Source organism: Morus notabilis, unplaced genomic scaffold (genome assembly GCF_000414095.1).
Source record: "Morus notabilis unplaced genomic scaffold, ASM41409v2 Scaffold99, whole genome shotgun sequence".
NCBI classification, from domain to species: Eukaryota; Viridiplantae; Streptophyta; class Magnoliopsida; order Rosales; family Moraceae; genus Morus; species Morus notabilis.
The window spans coordinates 1658747-1681571 of NW_010362482.1; the positions used below are offsets into that span (position 1 = coordinate 1658747).

Consider the following 22825-nt stretch of genomic DNA (forward strand, 5'->3'; position numbering starts at 1 on the left):
ATAATAAGATTCTTATGATTTTGAGATTCTTGAGAATTTGAATAACATCATGTTGGGTGGTATTCAAATTACCTTAAAATGAGGGAAAGTGAATCCCATGGTAATCACTTTCTTAGGAATCTAAAAATTATAATTCTTGTACCAAACATGATAATATTACAGAATCTCATTTTCATCCTTAACATTACTGCATACTAAACACCCCCTCAAAGTAATCATACAATTGTTTACTTTGAGTAAAGCCCAGCGTTTTGAAAGACTTTGAAAAATATACAGATATGTGCTCACAAACAACTAATAATATACTTATTTCCAAAACCAAATCATCACAAAGATATTAGGCCCCGTTCATTTCGCCGATTCGAGTTTTGCTACAGTAAAAAGCTCTCAGAAACAGTCATATCTAACTTTTTTGCTACAGTAAAAAGCTCTCACACAAAATCACATCTCAACTCGAATTACAAACTCAAATCAGTGAAGTGAACGGGTTGTTTGTACACTTACCTTACGTGTTAGAAAGTAGGCCAGCTATAGTAAGAGTTGGAAGGTATGTTCTTTTCACGGTTTAAATTTTTTACTATATAGTATTTTCTCTTATAAAAAATTTAAATCTAACTTTTTACTATACTGTTTTTTCTACTCTTGTTCTCAACTTAAATTATCAAACAAACACGCTTTTAATGTTTCATCTTATCAACAAAGGTTGTATTTTTGTACCAAGCATCTATTGTGATAATGGAAAATGCATTATCGTTTTGAAGTCAGCTGTGATACATGCCAAAATAATTACTCCTATTTTGTTTCTTTGCAAGATGCTGACAAATAAAAAAGTTGGCTTTCATAAGAAACCAAAGTCATATCCCCACATACAAGTTTCTGAATCTTGGTAAATCATAAATATTTTGGTTTCCTCGTTGAGATCCTTTTACTCTTTTGCATCAACCATTGGAGTCTTATAAAAAGAAGAAGTTGGGATTTTCTCAACCAACTTTAAAGGTGGACCACTGATCTGCCATGTCCACACCATCACTTGCCATTAATTCGGTAGCTAGGTAGAGAGGAAGCCATTGTTGGGAAAGGTTCTAAATTTGGTGAAAGTTGCTTCATTTCACATTTACTAAACAAAACATCATAAGCTGTAAAGGCCAATATGTAGTTAAGACAAGGAAAGGTTCTAAATTTGGTGAAAGTTGCTCCATTTCATATTTACTAAACAAAAACATCATAAGCTGTATTGGCCAGTATGTAGTTAAGACAAAGGCCAACTACTCAGTTGTATTAGGCTCATAAATATCAAAGAAGGGTGTGTTAGCCAAGACTGCCAAGACCAACCAATGCATAATTCATTGAGAAAACGACAATGGAAACACTATCCGAGACTCTTATCTACATAGGTATCATGTCTGATGTTTACAATGAAATGGGTTGGTAACGTTGCAAATGCTTGCCCAGGCCATGAGATTTCTCCAACATTTTTCTGAAAGATACATATTACTTTTAGCCAAAAAAAAAAAAAAAAAAGGTCATAAAGGACAAGAGAAACAAATGGTAACTCTTTCTCAAGGGGTGAGTAAATTGGCTGTTGTGGATTTTTTTCCAAAGTTTCTTTTATTTCTGAGACGTCACAGTGAGAATTAATGCGATGGTTGCAGACTCCCATAACTCATGTCATTGAGAAGGACGTCAGGTTTTGTGCTGTGTGATTCATGCACTGAACAGTCACTTCCTAAACAACCCCATTTCTTCTTCTGCCGAGTCATTTTTGATAGAGCTTCTGTTGAGCCCTTTAAACAGTAGAAGATTGTTCTTCTTAAGCATTGTCCATGTGAACTAGGCTGCAAACTCTCAGCAATAACCACCGAGGTGGCGGTTTAGTGGCAGCGGATTTGCTGAGTAGTTCGGTAAATGGGAGGTCTGAGGTTTGAGTCCTTTGGGAAACACTTGAAACTATTATCAAGCTATCGGTTCAATGTTTATTAGCTTTTGTTGGAGTAAAGATGACGCGTTTCGCCTCTTTATATATGCAACTATGGCTCAATACTGATATTTCTCAAGATATGAGACATTTTATAAAACATATAAAAAAAGTAGTTATGGCTGATCGTTCTATCCCACATTTATTTTCCATCAAATCTCTTCACAATAACAAATTTACAATTAGCTTGAATTGCAGGAATTATTATCTTCTTTATTGTTGGACTAGTACTATGTGATTCCTGATCTTCTCATGCATTGTCCATGTGAACTAGGCTGCAAAATCTCTCAGCAATAAATACCAAGGTTGGTAATTCAGTGGCAGTGGTTTTACTGTCAAGTAGTTTGATAAATAAGAGGTCTCATGATTCGAGTCATTTAGGAAACAGTTAAAACTATTTTTAAGCTATCGGCTCAATGTTCATTAACTTTTGTTAGGATAAAAGTGATGCATTTAGTCACTCTATTTAACTAATTATGGCTCAATATTGACATTCCTCAATGTGTAGGAAGCCCTTGTGTTCGTGCCTAATAAAAATAGCTACAGCTGATCACCCTTCCCACACTTAATTTCTGTCAAAGTCTCTCAACAATAACAATTAGCTACAATTGCAGGATTATTGTTTCCATTAATTGTTGGACTAGTACTATATGATTCATGTTCTTCTCACGCTTTGTCCATGTGAATGAGGCTGGAAAACCTCGCAGCAATAACAATTAGCTTCAATTGCAGACATTATTGTTTCCATTATTTATCGGACTAGTACAATGTGATTTTTGAGTGAATCAGAAGTTATCTTTTTTATCTAAATGGTCAAAAAGATTGCTATTCTTAATTAAAAGACATACGGATTGCAATATCCTAGTATCGTTTCTCGCTTTATAAAAGCAAGTCATTTGTTGACGAGGAATCCTTATCCAAGGAAAAAAAGTTGCAGTTGAGGTTATGGAATGCTTAAAAGTCAACAAGTAACGAGTTATTAATCTAAAGTCTGCTACTCCATGATTTTCCGTCTGCCCCAACTAAAGTGTAGCGAATGATAATTTCTACTGATTTTATTCACACTTTTTTTCATGATAAATTATTTATTGAGCATATGAAATAAGTATGGCACTAAAGCTTTAGAAGTAAATATCTTTTGCTTCAGAAGTTCTTATCATGAACCTAGTTTGGTATGATAATTTAAATTAGAGTAATTCTAATCATGATTATGAAATTATAATCATAATTTATGATTTTAGGTTCAAATCATGATTCTGAAACCATGATTTAGAATAAAGGGTTTGAATCACCTTGAATCAAGAGGACAGTGGTTTTAGAATCATAATTTGAGTTAGTTTAAAACATCATATCAGATTTTGAATCATGATTTAGAATTATCCAAACCAAACACTGATTTTAAATTATGATTCAAAATCACTGTAAATAAATATTAATTCTGAACAAAGATCTAAAATCATAATTCTTGATCTACCAAACGCACTCGTACTTTATAATGCTTTTGGCATGATTTTCACCTTTAAAACTTAAAAGATACCCCATATTGCAAAATGAAGATGCCTCCGTTATCTTTACCCGACAAATTAAAATCTGCAAGAAAAACACGTGGGTCAAGAAAATCAATCCTTTTTTTTTTCTCTTTTTTTTTGGGATGTCATTACTAGCTTGATTATGGAAAAGCTTTTCTGAATAAGGGGCTCCAGTCTTACTGTGTAGTAACTTAAATTTTCATGTTGGGTTTCGGCTCTTTTTCATTCAGAACAAGAGAAGAGTTCTAATATTTATGCAAGAAGAACAAAAAGAAGAGAAGAATAGCTATAATCAATACATATGTTTCTTATCGGAAAAGAATTGTAATTCATTCGTTATAATAAAACACAAGAGTATATTTAGACTTTGATTATCAAGTTTAAAAATGGTGCTTTTAATGCACCGAGAATCTGGGATCAAGATGAATCATCGACATACGAGAAATTGAGACCTCATTCATTTTACTAATTTAAATTTAAAATTTGAGTTTTATTATAGTAAAAAACTCTTAGAAATAATCACATCTAATTTTTTTACTACAATAAAAAATATAAAATCACATTTAACTTTTTATTACATTAAAAAATATAAAATTACATCTCAATATGAATTAAAAATTTAAATCAATAAACTAAACAGATCTTGAAACTAAAAATGTTTCATCTAGAGAGTCATGGGCTGTCACGTCCATGAAAGAAGTTACGAAGAACATTACTTTTTTATTTTTTATTTTTTTTTATTTTAACTCGCTTAGGTAGTCCTTCTAGTTTGGATAAAGGTGGTGCCTAACCTGAGTCTTGTTGTATTTCTCTTCATATTATCCTTCGCCTTCATTTGTAATTGGGCTCTTTTATTTTATTTTATATTTTTCTTTTTTTAAAGAGTCTCCAAGGTAGAATTAGAAAATATAAATTATTAGTATTTTTTTATTTTTTAACCGTTAAATATGTATGAGAAATTATTTACTTTACATATTTTTTTAATTTGATATAATTTTAACTAAATTTAATAGTTAAAAATTAACACTAAGATAAAGACGCTAACCGGGGAGAGTTCCTATTTTTAATAACTATAAGGACTTTTTCTTTTTTCTTTTTTCTTTTAAATTTTCATTTAGTAACTCTCTCCTTTACGAAGAAAACTTAGAAAACTTTTTTTTATGCATCGCCACCTCATAATAGGGATAGCAACGAGATGAGCGTAAGACGGGATAGCCCTCTCGGCAATCTGTTATACAAAAAGATAGCCCTTATTAATTTATTTATTTAAATTGATACAACATACTGAATTTTTCTTAGGGAAAAAAGATAAATATTCCTTTAAATAGTATCATTTTGATGTTTGACTCACAAATATTGATACACATTTTTAGTTAAATAAATATGTTAATTAAAAGGGTGCAATATCGTCCTTTCTATCAAATGTGTCCAAAAGATAACGGCATAATAACCTAAAAGGGTGACATTATGGTCCCTTACTTCTTTATGAGGTGATTTTTTTAGTCTCAATCGACTTTAATATGTTAGGATTTGGTCCCTATTTTTAGACGTCATTTAACGAAAATGACGGCATTGCACTTTTTTAAATCGTTTGGAGTTCGTTTCATAAAAAAAAAAAAAAAAAGTTTAAAAACCAAACTACCACTTTTAAAAAAATTTAGAACCATTCGTCCAAATTACTCAAAACAAAATATAAAACTTCAGCCCTATGGGTTAGTTAAACGATTTTCTCAATATTCAAAGGAAAGGATGACAGCATAGCAATTAGAATTGGACAACCCAAAAGATGGCTGTGGTTTGTGGGTTTCCACCTACAGGCCCATTAGGGTCCGAATGCACCTGAGACCAATGGGCTTAGCACCAATGCCAAAAATGGCCCAAATTCTAGATCCAGCCCATGAAGAACCCCTTTCTCTGGGGAACTGGAGAATGTCGATCCCGCGAGTGGCGACTGAGAGAGAGAGAGAGAGAAGGAGAAAGAGGAAGCTTTAGCAGCAGAGAGAGAGACAGAGAAATTAGCAATGGCGGCTAACTGTGTAAGGCAAACCCTACGAGTATCTTCGGCCTCTGCGAAAATCCTTTTGAGGTCTTCCTCTTCACCATCGCTCTTTGCTTCCAAAGCTGCTTCTAAGTTGGCCGGTCTCGCCGCTTCCAAGCCCAGCTCCGCTTCTCGATTCTCTCTTCACAAACTCAACTCCTCAAGGTAACTTTTTCTATTTTTTTATTATTTTTTCAGCGATTCTTGAATGTGCCCACTCGACCAGTTTTTTTTTTCTTCAGAATTTAGTTGAGAATTCGTTATTTCACTAGTTCGGTCATTATGTCTTTTAACTGTTATGTGAACTTTTCCAAGAGAGAAAAAAAAAAGGGGAAAACTTTGTATAATTTTGGTTCCAAATTCCAACTTTGTGTGCATAAATAAAAAAGATAATAGAATTTGTTAACATCATTTGGACATATTATAATTTTCTTCCCAAAAAGGGGCCAAAAGAAAAAACTTTTTATCTGATTTTGGATATAAAGTTGCAACTTTTTTTTGTCAATCTGATGATTATGTTCTTGTTACTAAATAAGAATCTTGGCTTTGTAATCTTAGGCTTCCTGTGGAGTTGGCTAGCTTACAGTCTTTGATGCCATTGCATAGTGTCACTGCCTCGGCTTTGTTCACTTCTATGCTGTCTTTGCATAACAACAAGTGGGGTTGTCTATCAGAAGGTAACTCCAACATTTCACTCCAGTTCTTTTCATATTTTTTTCGGTGGCGCCCATGATTTTGTTGGTCATTTTACATTGCTATTTTTATGGAACATGTCTCTTTTTTAATGTTTTTAGTGTCGATGAATAGAATAGATTTGACTCACTGGAGAACAGGACTCTGTTAGAGAGGTATTCACTGTTTTTTTTTTTGGGATTTGAGGAAGTTGGGGTGTTCAAATGGAGTTGACGCACAAGATCTTTAGAAAATATTACTCCTCTCACTTCCTGATCTTAGAGGGAGTAGAGCTAGAATTTCATCTTTCTGGTATTTCGTGCTAAGTGGATTTTAAGGAGTCTGCCAGTCCAGTAGTGAATGGATGTTAGCTATGGGCTCAGTTTGGGATTGCTTTGGAAGCCAGTCCAGTAGTGAGTGGATGTTTGCTTCTACTTTTGCTACAATTGAAAATAATGCTTCTTTCAAAAGCACAACAATCTTAAACTCCATAGTGGTTTACCACTTAGGATTAAGAGGTGGTAATGTAAGCAGTTTGTTTACATTTTATGCTAAGCTGCTGACTGAATTGATTATTGAAATGAAATTTTTCGAGGAATGTGATTTTTTCCCACGGTTTCTGGTGGTTTTGCTGTAGAGTGTAGACCTAGACATCGAATTGAATAAATGCGGTGATGCAGCGGAATGGATAGAACGGGATTTTACCGGCCTAACCCGGACGGAAGACGGGCCTCAACAGTCCAAGTCCACCTAAAAGAAAACCCCACAAGGGGAAAACCCCCAAATTGGAGAGGGAACTCAACTCTAATTCAATTATCAAAATACTCAAGTCTCTCTATTACATAGGCAATGTGGATATTTATAGCGATAATAAAATAACAAGTAAGATAAACGACATACTAATAATAAAACTAAGCTAAATTCCTAAGTTAGAACCAACGACAATAAAATATAAAAAACGACTATCAAATCTCCCTACATCATGCGTCTCTGTCCTGCTTTGAAAGAATGTTGGATAAGTTGTCATGAGTAGTTCCTGTATTGTCTATGCTTTGGTGAACAACATGTTGGCAAAACTGCTTTTACTACCACAAGGTGTATATGTCTTTGTTTCAAGCAGGTTCATCAGAAAATAAGTGGTCGAAACATGTTCAGGTTGTTAAGGTCTGGCCCATGGGGTGTTGGTTGGAATGGGTAGGCCTTTGGTTTGATCTCACAAAGTCTGGGGTTCTAATCACCTCATGGGCACCTACATAACAAAATCATAGTTTCTTCCCTTCCAAAAATTATAGGGTTTGATGGAAGGCTCTAGTTTCAAACTCGGGCTCACAAAGTGAGTTCGGTGGATTTCTGGATATCCAAAAAAAAATGTTAAGGTCTGATATGGATGTGCATGTTTCTAGATGCTAAGTATAACGTACATTATTCTGCTGCTGAGTTTATTTTCCTTGATTTTAGAATAAATAGATTTTCTTTAATTTTGTAACTTTTTATCTTCATGGACTATGCTTGCAACTTCCCATCTTCCAAAGGGCATGATTGCCACTGATAAATCTTGTCAGTTCTATGTATCTAAGGGTTGATTGTTATTTGTAATACTAATTAATACTTCTTTCAGCACTTGAGAATTATCTTGAAATTGTTGTTCTTTTGCAGGATTTGCGACACCACTATAACATGGCCGGCGAGCTTCTGTTACGAGTAGATGCAAGATTATCATTGGCGCCTAATTTTTGTTTTATTCAATGATTTTGATTGAATTTGAGCTTAATATTAATTCGAAATTGAAGAATAGTTGCATTGTTCTTTTAAGTTGTTTGAGAATGTGGTGATGATGACCTGCCACTGCATGTCCTCATTTTTTCTTTGGTCAGTTTTGTTAAACGGATTTCAACATTGAATAAATCTGCAATTAGCATATTTCGATCTCGACGCAAATAAAATAGGTTATTTTCAAACATTTGTATGTTGCATAGTCAATTAAACAAGTTAAAAAAGAAAATTCGAGTGTTTCATCATGATGGGAAGAAATCTTGTGTTTTTATTTTTATTGTGCAACATTATGATTCTTTGCATATGAAATGGGGTAAGGTTCGCCATTTTTGTTTTCTGGTATTTGCTTTATCTTTTAATCTTATGACTGGCTAATACCGTTAAACTTCCAGATTTTAAGCATTTATGATCCTTTAAAATATTCATTAGTTTCTTTCTCCTGTTAATTAAGTTCTTAGCGAGTTAAAGATTGTCTTTATTAATACTTTACTATGATCAGTTGTCTTTGCTAGTCTTTTCATAATATTCATCATTATTATTCATGGTAAGCAATATGAGAAAGCGGTAGATACTTGCGCTGGTATCTTTATATTCAAAATTTTTTTTGAGGCAGACAAACGCAGTCAACGATTAATTCTATTCTTTTTTTAATGGTAATTTGCCTTGCTGGTCGTTTAATTCTTTAATTGGTGACACTTTTGGCCTCGTTCACTTCGCGGATTCGAGTTTTCAATTTAAGTTGAGATGTGACATTTTATGAGAGTTTTTTACTGTAGCAGAAAAAGTTAGATGTGACATTTTCTGAGTTTTTTACTGTAAAAACCTAAAACTGAAAACTCGAATCGGTGAAATGAACGAAGCCTTTGTCTTTCTTTTAATTTTGACAAAACAGTCCCTTAACTTTTAAAATGTTGATAACTGACTCCGTTTTTTTTGCTGATTCGAGTTTAGAATTCGAGTTTTGTTGCAGTAAAAAGTTATCAGAATCAATCACATCTAATTTTTTTACTACAGTAAAAAGCTCTCACACAATATTACATATCAACTCAAATTAAAAATTTAAATTAATGAACTAAACGGGCCGTCTTTTCTGATAAATTTTGTTAAATTTTTAACAGATTTTTGCACGTTATCTATCATGTGACCTTTATTTTAGAGAAAATACCAAAATACTCTCAACCTTAACAAAGCTCAAACTCTTAATTTAAAAAAAAAAAATTTAAGAAACCCGCGCGCTTTGATATTTGCAGGATACAAACCAAAAAAATTACACTAAAATTTGGTTTAAGAATTCGTGCTATGATTTGAATCATGATTCGTGATTCATTATAATATTTTTTCTCATAAAATATATACATAAATTAAGAATAATTCTGAATGCATCAACTAAACGTGCTCTAATTTATTTTGCACGGTAGGAAAAAGAGAAAAAATTCTTCTCTAATCTTATTATCTCATCAGATGAAATAACTCTAATTTCTCAAGAAATTACTTTTTTTTTTCTCAATCTATCAAAAATTCAAACCCATAATCAACAAGCGAAAACAAGAACACAAACATTTTTTTTTTTTGAAAGGACACGGTCCGAAATTAACATACATTACCTAAGCATTTAACAAACATCAACTACAAATCACTCAAAAAACATGACAATTCGGACTGTCAAACATCACACAAAGAAATATTCTTCGTCAAGAGAAAACAACTTGACCAAATGATGGAAAACTAAAAAAGAAAGTACATCAGAACAATGTCTGACATTTTTTTCTTTTTTTTCTTTCTTTCGTTTTTTTTTTTTAATTTCCTTAACATTGTTGATCCTCCCAAACAAGATGTAGAACAATGGAGAAGAAAGCCCAAATGGACGGAAAAGAAAACCCAGCAAAACGGAGGGGGACAATGGAGCCCCGCAGCAACGAAGATCGACGGGGGGACGTGAAGGGCTGGTGCTGGGTAGCAGGGCAAATATACTTTCGGGTTCATTGGGCACGGTGGAGCTTTCCTCGCGAGGGTTCCGCACCACCTCCAGAACCGCCTCATCTTCTCCCACCGTCAAAGTCAGACACCACACCCCCACCCAAAGGCATCTGTTCTTCATTTTCACTCTCTCTATTCGGGAGATCTCTTTAGCTTTTTTATATATTTTTTTCTTTTTATTCTTAATTAATGAGGTCTGGTATAGGGCCGATAATATGGGTCACGATACAACGACACGACTTGAAAATGACACGAATTTTACAGGTTAGGGTTGAGAAAAAAGAAATTCGAGTCAGAATTAGGTCGATTTGAAATTGACACGAAAAATACGGGTCAATTTCAGATTGAACATGATACGAAACTCGTAAAAAATTAAAAAATACATATATTTTCATTTCATATTTTAATTTTTATTATGAACTTGTGATATCATGATAGTTATACTCAAAATCTTATACTATTATTTACTTAATTTCAATTGATGTTATTGTAATTTAGTGTGTTATGAATTTTAAGTTATTTCTAATATGTAAAAAATTAAATAAAAGTATACAATTTTCGTGTCAATTTCAGATTCACGGGTCATTTTCAGGTCGTGTTGTGTCAACCCGTTAAATGATCGTGTCGTGTTCGTGTTGCGATTTTTAAAAAATTTCGTGTCACAGGTCGTGTTCGGGTTGACTGTAAATTTAAAAAGAAACGATCAAAACACGACACATGACACGAATTGTCACCCATAATCTAGTAGTTGTTTTGAGTGAGTTTTTTAATTTTGTTTTTTTGATAAGTTATAAATTATTAGCTATTTTACCAAACTACCCTCTAATACTAAATCATATGCATTGTACATGATTTATTCTGTTAAAAACTTAACAAAAATAGATGGAAAGGATTTAATTGTTAATATTTTGAGAGTTGAGGAATTATTTTGTTAAAATTAAAAGAAGAGATATCAAAACGTCACCTATCAAAGAGTTAAAGGAAGTAGCGGTGTAAATTACTCACTGTGTCCCATCCACCCCCGAGAGAACTGTGATCCTCTGCATTACTTATTCCTGTATTTTATTGTGGTTCACGAGGGAGTAGCCAAACAACCGCTCTCTTTGTTATCTTAAGTCTTGGGATTTAAACCCTTTCAAAAAATAAATAAATAAATAAGTATAGGAATTTAAGTATACATAGATATATGAATTTTAAATATATGTATATAGAAATTGTGCATGGTACCTAGATACTTACGTGTAACTTTTTTTTATGATCGGTAAACATCGTTATCGTTTTTATATGTATATAACACTCAATTTATTTTAGTATAATATTAAAAAATATATAATTCTAACACATATGATATTAATTGTTACATACACGAACCATTCACATTATTCGGCGACATTATTTCTCAGATAGAAAAAGACATTAATAGATAAATTTTTTTCCACCATAAGTTATATCTATTTTTAGATACTTTCTCTCTACTAAAAAAACAATGACATTATTTCAAAAATCATAGCAAAAAAAAAAAAAACTCCAGAAATATGAAAAAATTATATTTACTGAAGCATACGGGTGTCGGGCTAAGACATTTCCTGTATATGTAATTCCAAGCCTACTTTTTTTTTTCCTCTCTTTCTCTGTGGCAAAATTTATCTCTAAGAAGCACGTACGTTTGGTTCATAAATTAGAATTATGTGATTAGAATTATTTTTAATTTACGTATATTTTTTGTGAGAAAAAATATTGTAACAAACTATGAACTATGATTCAAATCATGATTTGAATCCTCATGGTTAAATACACATAGTAGGACGTCATTTTTCATCAAGTACATGCTTTGGATTTAATTACAAGGCTAAGTAGTTATTAGCGACCGGCAGATATTGCATGTAATTCAAAATCATTATTGACGTGACTCGCCATCAAGACTCAAGAGAAATATGACCGTTACCTCAACGTTCGAAACATTCTAAATTTTAAAAAAGAAAAAGAGAGCCTTTTCGCGACCTCTCTCCCTCTACTTAGTACTCCTGACCGTTGTTGCCAACGTCCCCAACCATGAAAAAACAATCTTTAATCTCTAAAGAAAGAAAAAAAGAAACCCAATAATCTAGAATCCAAGATCCTCACAAATCTTTCAATTCTTGCTTCTTCTTTGAAAAATCTTTCAAAGTCATGGCGGCTCTGGCACCGGGAATTCTGTTGAAGCTCCTGAACGGGATGAACACCGGGACGAAGGCGACGAGCGAGCACCGGAGCTCGCTCTTGCAGGTGACGGACATCGTCCCGGCCGACCTCGACGAGAAGAATCTATGGCCGAAGCACGGCTTCTTCATCAAGGTCTCCGACTCCTCCCACTCCATTTACGTCAGTCTTCCTTCCGAGCAAGACGACTTCGTTCTCAGCAACAAAATGCAGCTCGGCCAGTTCATCTACGTCGACCGCCTCGAGCCGGGCTCTCCTCTCCCCGTCGTCAAAGGCGCGAAGCCGCTCCCCGGCCGGCATCCCTTGGTGGGGACGCCGGAGCCGCTGATGGGGCTGAGAGAGAGGGGGGAGAAAATTGAGCAGAAATCCACAAAGGTTTCAAGAAGGGGTTCTTGGGGATTAGGGCCCAATACTGGCGGCGGCGGAGACTCTGGTTCTTCGTGTTCTTCTCCTATGGTTCTGAAGCCGATTCCGTTGGATTTCGATCAGTGTACGCCGGTTAAGGACCGGAATGTGGCTCCGGCGAGGACCGGGAACACTCTGTTGCCGATGTCGCCGATGATCAGAGGAAGAACTCCTGGGAATTCAGCAATTCGGAGCTCTTTTGGCGGCGGACTTTTGGCGAAGACGATGGATTCGAAAGGGGAAAGTCCTGCACTGCTGAGGAAAAGCTGCGTCGCTTCGGCAGGGAAGTTTCCGCGGAGCCGGAGCGTTTCCGAGCGGGAGCCGAGGATCCCAATTAGTCCCTTCTACTTAGCTGTAGGTACCAACATTTGTTCATGAACCAAAATTTGTGTTTTTTTTTCCCCCTTTTTCTTTCTTACTTTTTTCTGTTCTCTCCTTTTTACTGAATTGTGTCACTCTGTGTTTTCAGGAAAAGAAAAGCTCAACTCCGCCGCCGAGATTGCGGAATTCGAGAGTCGCAGCTTCGCTAAACATGTCTGCCGGAGATGCCCAAAACTCCTCCAACTCAAAAACAATTTTTTCTCAACCACAATCTCAGTCTCTTTATGAAACATCTCCTGATAATGACAGCACAAGCCTTTCCATGAACTTGCCTGGAAAACTCGTCATTCTTGGGAAGGTTGGCATCTTTTCAACTCAACTCTTAGTCACCAGAATTTTATTTGTCCTTTTACCTCCGTTAGTCTCTTAGTATAATATGTGTTTTTTTTAGGAAGCTGTACAACAACGAGAAACGGCTCAGAAGATTGCCCTTCAAGCATTAAGAGAAGCTACAGCAACTGAAACCTTAGTCCGATCTCTCAAGTACTGTCAAGTCACTTTTCTTAAAAAAATTCTAGATTAGCTAATAATAGCAAGCACATTTTTTTCACTCATTTCAGTTACTTCTTTAGGATGTTCTCAAACTTGAGCAAAAATGCAAAGGCAGAAAACCCGGCACCCTGCTTCGATAAGTTCGTCGAATTCCATCACCAAATTGCGCAGGCAGTGACGGACATGGTGTCAATTGAAGCAGCTACCTCCACAACCGAAACCGCTCAAAACGCGGTCAGTATTAAACGGAAGGACATGGAAGAACATCCATCATCCGTTTTACACGAAATCTTGCCGAACTCCGCCAAAACTGAGCCAAATTCATCGAAAAGGAGGTCGGCACTGTGCAAATCAGTCGCGGTCGGGGCTAATTCTGATAGGAGCGAGGAGAAGACGAACGTCGGAAGGCTCCTGAGAAGCAGTAGAAAAAATCCTTTAACCCCACTTGGAAAATCGGCCATTGTTGAAGCTGTAGGTGAGAATGATGAGAATAGTAAACCGGGGGGGTCTTGTTGTAATACTAAAAGCGGATTGAGCAATACAATTAAGTTGGGTAAGCAGATTGAGACAGAAGCTGGGATTTGGTTTATGGAGTTTTTGGAGAAGGCGTTAGAAACGGGAATGAAGAAACAACAGAGAGGAGATGGGGAAGCTAAGAAAGTTGCTCAGTCGTTGATACTAAAGGTTATTAATTGGGTGGAAATGGAACAGTGTGATAGTAGTAAGAGACCAGTACATCCTAAAGCAGCTCAGATAGCTAGGAAGTTGAGGATCAAAATGAAGAATCCTTGAGATGTCTGATGTTACGTTGATAAGCTACCTAGCTGTGCATTAAGTTACTGATTTTTTTTTTTTTTTTGGCTAGAATATTGTATGAAAGTTGCTGATTATTCTACATTGATTTTTTTTTTTTTTTTTTTTGCTTGTTCATCTACGGCGCTGTATTATTTGAGATTTAAATGACATATTATCCATATGTTTGTTTTTTAAAAAAATAAAAAAATCTTCCGATTGAGTGTGGGAACTGAGTTTTTTTTAATAAACTTCAGGAAGCGCTAATTTTATAGTATAATGAGTTTTTTTTTTTTTTTCTTTTAATAGGAACTCATGTTCTAAAAAAATGAGAGTTTGGGATCCAGTTTTTCAAATTCTTAAAATTAGAGGTCTTTTCGAGTTTCTAATTTGGAAATGAATGTGAAAATATGGTATGAAAATCTTGTTTTTCGGGTTTAATAGAATTTACATACCTAATTGTGTAGGTTTTTAAAATGAAGACTCAAATGTCGAATATCAAAAAGTGTGAGGACCTACGTGCAAACATCAGCCCCTCTAAAAGAAACTACAACGGGATAATATCAAAAACATGTGTTTTATTAAAATATTACTTTCACTTTTTATTATTTAAATACCCAAACTACCATTGTGTTTATTAAAACAGACCTAAAACACTCTTGAGACAATTACATTTTTAAAATATTAAGATTACTCTTCTCAATCTTTATTATATACAATTTAAAACATTATTAAATCAAAATGTTAAATAAAATCAATCTTCAAAAAAATAAAAACTCTCAAAAAATTGAAGTATTTTTATTAGAATTTTATTTGAGCATTTTTAAAATTTTTATTTAAATTATATCTAAAATAACATTTATAGATTGAAAAGCATTATTATGACATTTTAAAAAAATTAACTATTTTAAGAAGTGTTTTGGGTTTGTTTTTATAAATATAGACTATAAGTATATGCAAAAGAAAGAGTAAAAGTAATATTTTGATAAATATAGGGAGTTTTACAGGTATCTTGCCAACTATAAAAGGCATAAATCTCAGGCTTGTATAATTGCGTTTTTTCTTCTCATATCGTGCATTTAAGGGTGTACGTTGAATCGCTAATCCGTCTAATCTAAATAATTCAATTTATTTTGTCAGATTAAATTACAGATTGAGCATTTCTCAATCCGTATAATCCGCTAATCCAAAGTATATATACTATATATTTTTGTAATAATATATAAGAGATTTTTTTAATTGTATATATACTTATAATGTATTATGTTAGATTGTGTTTAATGAATTGTGGAACTATTTAAATTTTATGTTATATTATGTTTGTGTATAATTTTGTATTTAATTTCATGAGAATATTGAAAATACAGGTCAATCTGTCATTGACCCCTAATCCGCGTAATCAGATCTATTAAACTCAAGAAAACAAGAGGTGCGTTTAGAACTCGCTCCAAAATGATTCTGTTTTTTGTATGCAAATGAAAATAAAAATATTTTTAATTTCAGATAGAAAATTATTTTTAAAAATGCATTTGGTAATTTTATCAAGAGATTATTTTTAGTATAAAAAAAATTAAAACTTCATTTGGTTATATATTTTTGAAAACATCTAATAGTATTTTAAATAATATATTAAATAAGAAAATGAAAATATTTCGTTTTTATATATGTAAGGACAAATTACACTTGTACCCCCTAAACTATTGACGTTTTGTAGAAATTCCCCCTAAAGTTTAAAAATAGTAAATTTTTTCCTTGAACAATTCACCATTAGCACGCTTTATCCACATCTTCTGTTAAATTTTAAACGGTAAGTGACACATGTAAGTCACTGAGGTATTAAATTTTTATTTTATTATGACATGACAATTTTGCCCTTAAAACCCAGTATATTATTTCTCAATTTATCTTTCGTTAATCATCTCAATTTCATGTTTAGAACAAGAAGAAACATTATGAAATCATATCAATTTTGAGTGGGTCTCCCGGAATCGAGTGGGTCTTCATCAGGAAAAGCCTATCGGAGCTGGACCCAGGCCGGTGGCAAAAAATCGCGACGATTAGAGGCGTGGCGGCGATCCTAGGCGCGATGAAGTGGGCGATTTCCATTAAAATACTTTAGATCCGTGATAGCCCAGTCTTGAACGAAGAAGGATTTCATGAAAAAGAAAATCAGCATTTTCAATGCTTTGCATAAAAACTGAATTTTTTGAGTCTTGCAGAATTATCGGAATCAAAATCTGAAGGTGGGTTGGGGTGAGTGATTTTTACCTGTCTCAATAATTCCATGAACCACGCGCTCCATTGAAATTCTGGCTTTTGTTAATTGCAAGTTTTGCTGCGAAACCAACACCTTCTTCGTTCAAGACCTGGCTTTATATATATATATATTATTGTCCTCATTGTGTAATTATTAAGTGTGTGAAATTACTCTGGAAATTTTTTACCCTAATTGACCCTATTTTGAACATTTTAGAGTGTGTTTGGCTGCCTAAAAAATTTTAAAAAATATAATTCGAGTTCTAAATGTATTTAAGTGCATGTTCTTTTAAGTTTGAATTTGAGTTTGAGACTAAAACTCGAGTTCAAGTGTTCCCTTTAACTCGAGTTCAAAAACTCAAACTCAAATTAATGAATAATATTTTTTCTATTCTTAAAAATGTTATAACTTTTTCGTTTTAATCCTGATTGAGATGATTTTTTTTCTATGCGTTGACAACGAAAAGACGAATAAAATCACACCATATACCCTATTAAAATTTTTCATCACCGTTGAGTTTTTATTAAAATACTATATAAATACAAATTTAAGTTTTGATTCACTCAAACACAAACTCAAAAAAAGATTCTTATCTAAAATCATAACTCAAATGTACACAATTAAACACAAACTCAAGTTACAACTTCAACTCAAATTATAACTCAAATTCAACTCAAAAACTACACTCAAATCACATTCTAAAAAAACATGCCCTTAGAATTTGACCTAAATTATTTATTTATTCTTGTAATAAGAGTCACGTGCATTTATTCTTGCAATAAGAGTCACGTGCCACAAATGTGACACTTATCGTTCAAAAGTTAACAAAGGGACAGAGGGGGTAGATACAAAAGAAGTGTACTAACGATGAATTATTCAAGGAAAAATTTATTATTTTTAAACTTTAAAGAGAATTTTTACAAAACGTCAATAGTTCAGGAGCACAAGTGTAATTTATCTTATATGTAAAGAAATAACTTATTAATAGAATAATTATGTAGATATATATATCTCTACTTGAGAGTAGAGAAAATGAAAATAAAAAATAAAAAATGACTAATATTTCTCTCATTTTACAAAAATTATTTTCATTTCTATTTTTTGTCCTTGGTTGCCCCAAATTAGGGGTAAAAATTCGTGTTATATGTCGTATTTTGATCGTTTCTTTCTAAATTTACAGTCAACCCGAACACAATCCGTGACACAAAATTTTTTAAAAACCGTAACACGAACACGACACGATCACTTTCCAGGTTGACATGACACGACACGAAAATGACCCGTGACACAAAATTGACCCGTGAACTCGAAATTTGACACGAAAATTATATATTTTTATTTATTTTTTTACATATTAGAAATAACCTAAAATTCATAACACACTAAAATACAATAACATCTATTGAAATTAAACAAATAATAGTATAAAATTTTGAGTATAACTATCATGATATCACAAGTTCATAATAAAATAAAAAATATGTAATGAAAAATATATGTATTTTTTTCAGGGCTTGTTCTTTTGCCGTTTTTGAGTTAGGTGTCTTTAGTGTAGATTTTAAGTTGAGTTTGAGTTTGTGTTTGGTTGTGTACATTTAAGTTATGGTTTGAGATACGAATCTTTTTGAGTTTGTGTTTGAGTGAGTGAAAACTTGATTTTGTATTTAGATAGTATATTAATAAAAATTCAATGCTGATAGAAAATTTTAATAGGGTATATGGGTGGGGTTTTATTCGTCTTTTCGTTGTCAACGCATAGAAAAAAATAATCTCAATCAGAATTAAAACGAAAAAGTTATAGCATTTTTAAGAATAGAAAAAAATACTGTTTATTAATTTGAGTTCGAGTTTATGAACTTGAGTTTTAGTCTCAAACTCGAGTTCAAACTTAAAAGAACATGAACTTGAATAAAGTTATAACTCAAGTTGCTTTTTTTGAGTTTTTGACTCAAAAACTCAACTGTCGAGCCCGTTTGGTTAGAGGATTTATTCTCTGATTCGAATCATGGTTCATGGTTTATTACAGTATTTTCTCTTACAAAAAACACACGTAAATAAAAAAATTGCTCTACATGAACCAAACCGGCTCTTTTTTTTTACGATTTTCACGTCGTGTTCGAATTAGGCGGGTTTAACCTGAAATTGACCCGTGTTTTTCGTGTTAATATGTCGATCTAATTCTGACCTGAACTTATTTTTTCTCAATCTTAACTCATAAAATTCGTATCATTTTCAAATCGTGTCATCGTGATTCATATTAACATTATCTTCCCCTCATTTTCATTTTTTCTTTTTTGAAAAACGTGAAAAACGATTTTGGAATCCATTCCAATCACGCTTAAGCATTTTCATATCAAAGCTTTTCAGATTCATTCCCAAAATTCGAAAGACAAACCACCCAAATTTGATCGCCCCACAATCCCATGGATCTCCTCCAGTCCTACAGGGACCAAAACGAAGACGAATTAGACGATGCGGCGGAGGACCAAAACCAAAACCCTAGCTCCTACCCGGACTCGTTGCCGCCCCGCCTCCTCGCCGGCAAATCCGCCGCCCCAAAAGTTGACGACACAATGCTCTCCCTAACGGTTGCCGCCGCCGCCCACCGCCGCGACCAGTCGAAGCCCATCGACCCGACACAGCACCTTGTCGCCTTCAACCCTACATACGACCAGCTGTGGGCCCCAATCCAAGGCCCTTCCCACCCCTACGCCAAGGACGGCATCGCCCAGGGCATGCGCAACCACAAGCTCGGCTTCGTCGAGGACGCCTCCATCGAGCCCTTCGTCTTCGACGAGCAGTACAACACCTTCCACAAGTACGGCTACGCCGCCGACCCCTCCGCCTCCGCCGGATTCAACTACGTCGGCGATGTGGACGCTCTGCGGCAGAACGACGCCGTTTCCGTCTACAACATCCCCCAGCACGAGCAGAAGAAACGGAAATTGGAGAAGAAGAAGGAATTGGCCGAAGACGGTGATCAAAACGGCGATGAGATCGATCAGAGCGAGGTCGATAATCCGGCGACCGAATCGTGGCTGATGAAGAACAGGAAGAGCCCTTGGGCTGGGAAGAAGGAAGACTTGCAGACGGAGCTGACGGAGGAGCAGAAGAAGTACGCAGAAGAGTACGCCAAGAAGAAAGGCGAGGAGAGAGGTGGCGGAGAGAAAGGTGAGGCTTTTGCTGATAAGACGGCTTTTCATGGTAAAGAAGAGAGGGATTATCAAGGCAGGTCTTGGATTGCGCCTCCCAAGGACGCCAAGGCCACGAACGATCATTGTTATATACCGAAGAGATTGGTTCACACATGGAGTGGCCACACAAAGGGCGTTTCTGCTATTCGGTTCTTCCCCAAATATGGACACTTGATTCTCTCTGCTGGGATGGACACCAAGATCAAGATTTGGGACGTTTTCAATACCGGTAAGTGTATGAGAACTTACATGGGTCATTCTAAAGCTGTTCGCGATATATGTTTTTCTAATGATGGGACTAAGTTTTTGAGCGCTGGTTATGATAAGAACATTAAGTATTGGGATACTGAAACTGGGCAAGTGATTTCAACTTTCTCTACTGGGAAGGTTCCTTATGTTGTTAAGCTTAATCCGGATGAGGATAAACAGAACATTTTGTTGGCTGGGATGAGCGATAAGAAGATCGTTCAGTGGGATATGAACACTGGACAGATAACGCAAGAGTATGATCAGCATTTGGGTGCTGTGAATACCATCACGTTTGTCGATAACAATAGGAGGTTTGTTACTTCGAGTGACGACAAGTCGCTGCGCGTTTGGGAATTCGGGATCCCGGTGGTGATCAAGTACATTAGTGAGCCTCACATGCACTCCATGCCGGCGATTTCGCTTCACCCGAACTCGAATTGGCTTGCTGCGCAGAGTATGGATAATCAGATTCTTATTTACAGCACTAGGGAGAAGTTTCAGCTTAATAAGAAGAAGAGGTTTGCCGGGCATGTCGTTGCCGGCTATGCTTGCCAAGTTAATTTCTCGCCGGATGGTCGATTTGTTATGTCCGGAGATGGTGAGGGTAGATGCTGGTTCTGGGACTGGAAGACTTGCAAAGTGTTCAGAACTCTCAAGTGTCATGAGGGTGTGTGCATTGGGTGTGAGTGGCATCCGTTGGAGCAAAGTAAAGTGGCAACATGTGGCTGGGATGGCTTGATCAAGTATTGGTAAGTAAAATTCTTTCTTGACACTTTAGCTAGCTTATTCTTATAATTGAAGATTGGCATATGCGTTTATGGATTGTTGATTTATGACTATATGTGCATACTATCTTAGTTTCCTTTGCTAAATGCAGGATCAGATTCTATTTATTGATATCTGTTACATTGACATGTCCAAGTGTGTTATCTTGTTTTTCACTTCTTTCAACTTTGTATAGTCGCATCATATTATAGTCGCTACACTTAGCGGTTTTACATCGATTCCTTCTCTAATGAATGCTCAGAATCATTGGTTTGGTGTTATTATCACCAATGGTATGCCTGTAATAGTTTCCAGCCTAATAATGCATCTCATGATGGAAGCAATAAATTGTATAGAATGGAGTTCAAAGTATCTCTATCCCTTTAGGTGTGATCATGAAATCAAAATTCCAAATCCAAGATACAGTTCGCTACACTCTCTCTTTCCCTTTAGGTGTGATCACGGAATCAAAATTCCAATCCAAAATACAGTTCTCTACATGTTAGATAAGTCTTGCTTGTGTGCCTCTTTATAATAGTGCTTCACCGGCCTTGTGCTTCAGTTTCTAATGGTGATTAATACATTGCATAAAATTTAAAGAACGTGTGTAAATGGCATCATCCCTACAATGAGGGGGTTCTGATATTCCTTTTTTTTTTCTTTTGTGGGATGCAGGGATTAGCTGTTTCTCATCTTAGTTAGCCATGGTGCATTCTCTGTTGGTCAATCCGTCCAAGACCTTCAGGAAGACGTCCAAATTGGGGTGAGAAAGCAGATGTGTTAAACATTGTCAAATATGCCGGTGCTGATCTTTCAATATTTTTATTGTATCATCACCACACTCCCATCCAGTTGTGCTGAAAATATACTTGCAATAGATTTTATCTTAGCTTTTATGCTTCCATCTTTGTAGATTAAAAGTTTCTAGTTAATTTTTTTTTTCCTTGAAACTTTTACTTCTGTTCTTAATCCTGCTGATCTGATGATACATCATCCTTTTGTCTCAACAACATCCAGCTATGCTGAAATATACTTGCAATAGATTCTATATAAGCTTTTATGCTTTTCCATCTTTGTAGACTTTGAGCATTTGAGAAGTTCTAGTTGTTCTTTATTTTTCCTCTTTTAAAACTTTTACTTCTGTTCTTAATCTTTAATCTGATTCTGATGATAGATAATCCTTTGGTCTTAACAGCATTTCCCAGTTAAAGTCGCTTTCATTGTTCTTATTGTTGTTGTTTCCTGACACTCATCACTTTCCAATTACAGCCATTTCTGCGTCAATCTTCTTCTTCGGTTCATGTTCTTTACTTGTCGATTTTTGAGATATTTCATCTTCAAATTATTTTTTATGTTATGGTTGTTTCTACCATTGATGTTGTTTTCTTTTATTAAAAGTTTATTAATGTCATTTGTGGCAGGTAACTCCGTAAATTAATGTCGTTATGCAATTTATGTCGTTTATTTCTTTTGTTTTTCTCATTATTGTCGCTTTTATGATTGTACTTGCTTTTATGATTGTACTTGCGATTGTTTGTTAGCTAATCTAAGTGTCGCGTCGACAATTTATGTTCTTTAGTTATCCTTTTTCTTTGATTGTTATTGTTATAAAAAGTTTCTTTTGTTCTTTGTTGTGGTTTATATTATTATTGACGCTTCTTTTTAATGTCGTTGGTATAATCAATGTTTTTATCACTCTAGTGTTATAGCGAGTGTGGTTTTTCGGTAACTGGAGGTCGTTTTCAGTAATCTTCGTTTCTAGAGAAGATGGTGTAGCTTATTGTTGCTGCCGTTTTTCTTTTTATTTTGTAACTAGTTTCCTTCTTAGTATCGTTGTCTTGGTATTGTTTATACGTTGTTGTTGTTGTGATATGATCGTCTGTTGGATAGGCAGTGTAGTCTCGTCTGTATAACAATTGGTGCTTTTACAATGGATGTCTCTTTTGTGATAATGTAATTTAATTTCCTTTTCGCATGGTTGAACTATTGCTAGTTCTCTATTTTTCAACTGTTAAATTTGTATCAGATTCTATTCTGCGTACTTTTTTAATCTGATCTAATTTTGATTAGATCTCACAATCAGAAATTAACTGAGCAGGCTGGTCTATCGGAGAAGGTCGCATGCTG

At 34.8% G+C, this 22825-nt stretch overlaps 3 protein-coding genes across 5 annotated transcripts; all 3 read left to right on the forward strand.

The window, feature by feature from the left end:
• The first annotated feature begins 5456 nt into the window (after nt 1-5456).
• On the forward strand, nt 5457-8145 carry LOC21410390 (protein NUCLEAR FUSION DEFECTIVE 6, chloroplastic/mitochondrial). 2 transcript variants are annotated; one of them, XR_002902533.1, is made up of 4 exons: nt 5457-5707; nt 6101-6219; nt 6852-7096; nt 7871-8145. XR_002902533.1 is itself a non-coding variant. In XM_024168259.1 (3 exons), exons 1-3 carry the CDS (start codon nt 5526-5528, stop codon nt 7888-7890), a joined length of 321 nt encoding a protein of 106 aa, XP_024024027.1. In that variant the 5' UTR covers nt 5457-5525; the 3' UTR covers nt 7891-8145. The 2 variants fall into 2 exon arrangements, 1 of the variants encoding a protein (XP_024024027.1); XM_024168259.1 differs by lacking the exon at nt 6852-7096.
• A 3848-nt stretch (nt 8146-11993) lies between these two features.
• LOC21410392 lies at nt 11994-14286 on the forward strand. The gene is made up of 4 exons (XM_010102170.2): nt 11994-12922; nt 13038-13247; nt 13341-13432; nt 13522-14286. The coding sequence occupies exons 1-4, from the start codon at nt 12134-12136 to the stop codon at nt 14231-14233; spliced, it is 1803 nt and encodes a 600-aa protein (XP_010100472.1). The 5' UTR covers nt 11994-12133; the 3' UTR covers nt 14234-14286.
• Nucleotides 14287-18804: 4518 nt separating this feature from the next.
• On the forward strand, nt 18805-21743 carry LOC21410393 (pre-mRNA-processing factor 17). 2 transcript variants are annotated; one of them, XM_024168142.1, is made up of 2 exons: nt 18805-20682; nt 21374-21743. In XM_024168142.1, the coding sequence occupies exons 1-2, from the start codon at nt 18914-18916 to the stop codon at nt 21378-21380; spliced, it is 1776 nt and encodes a 591-aa protein (XP_024023910.1). In that variant the 5' UTR covers nt 18805-18913; the 3' UTR covers nt 21381-21743. The 2 variants fall into 2 exon arrangements, with proteins under 2 accessions (XP_024023910.1, XP_010100473.1); XM_010102171.2 differs by lacking the exon at nt 21374-21743 and having other exon boundaries at nt 18805-20686.
• Nucleotides 21744-22825: the final 1082 nt, after the last annotated feature.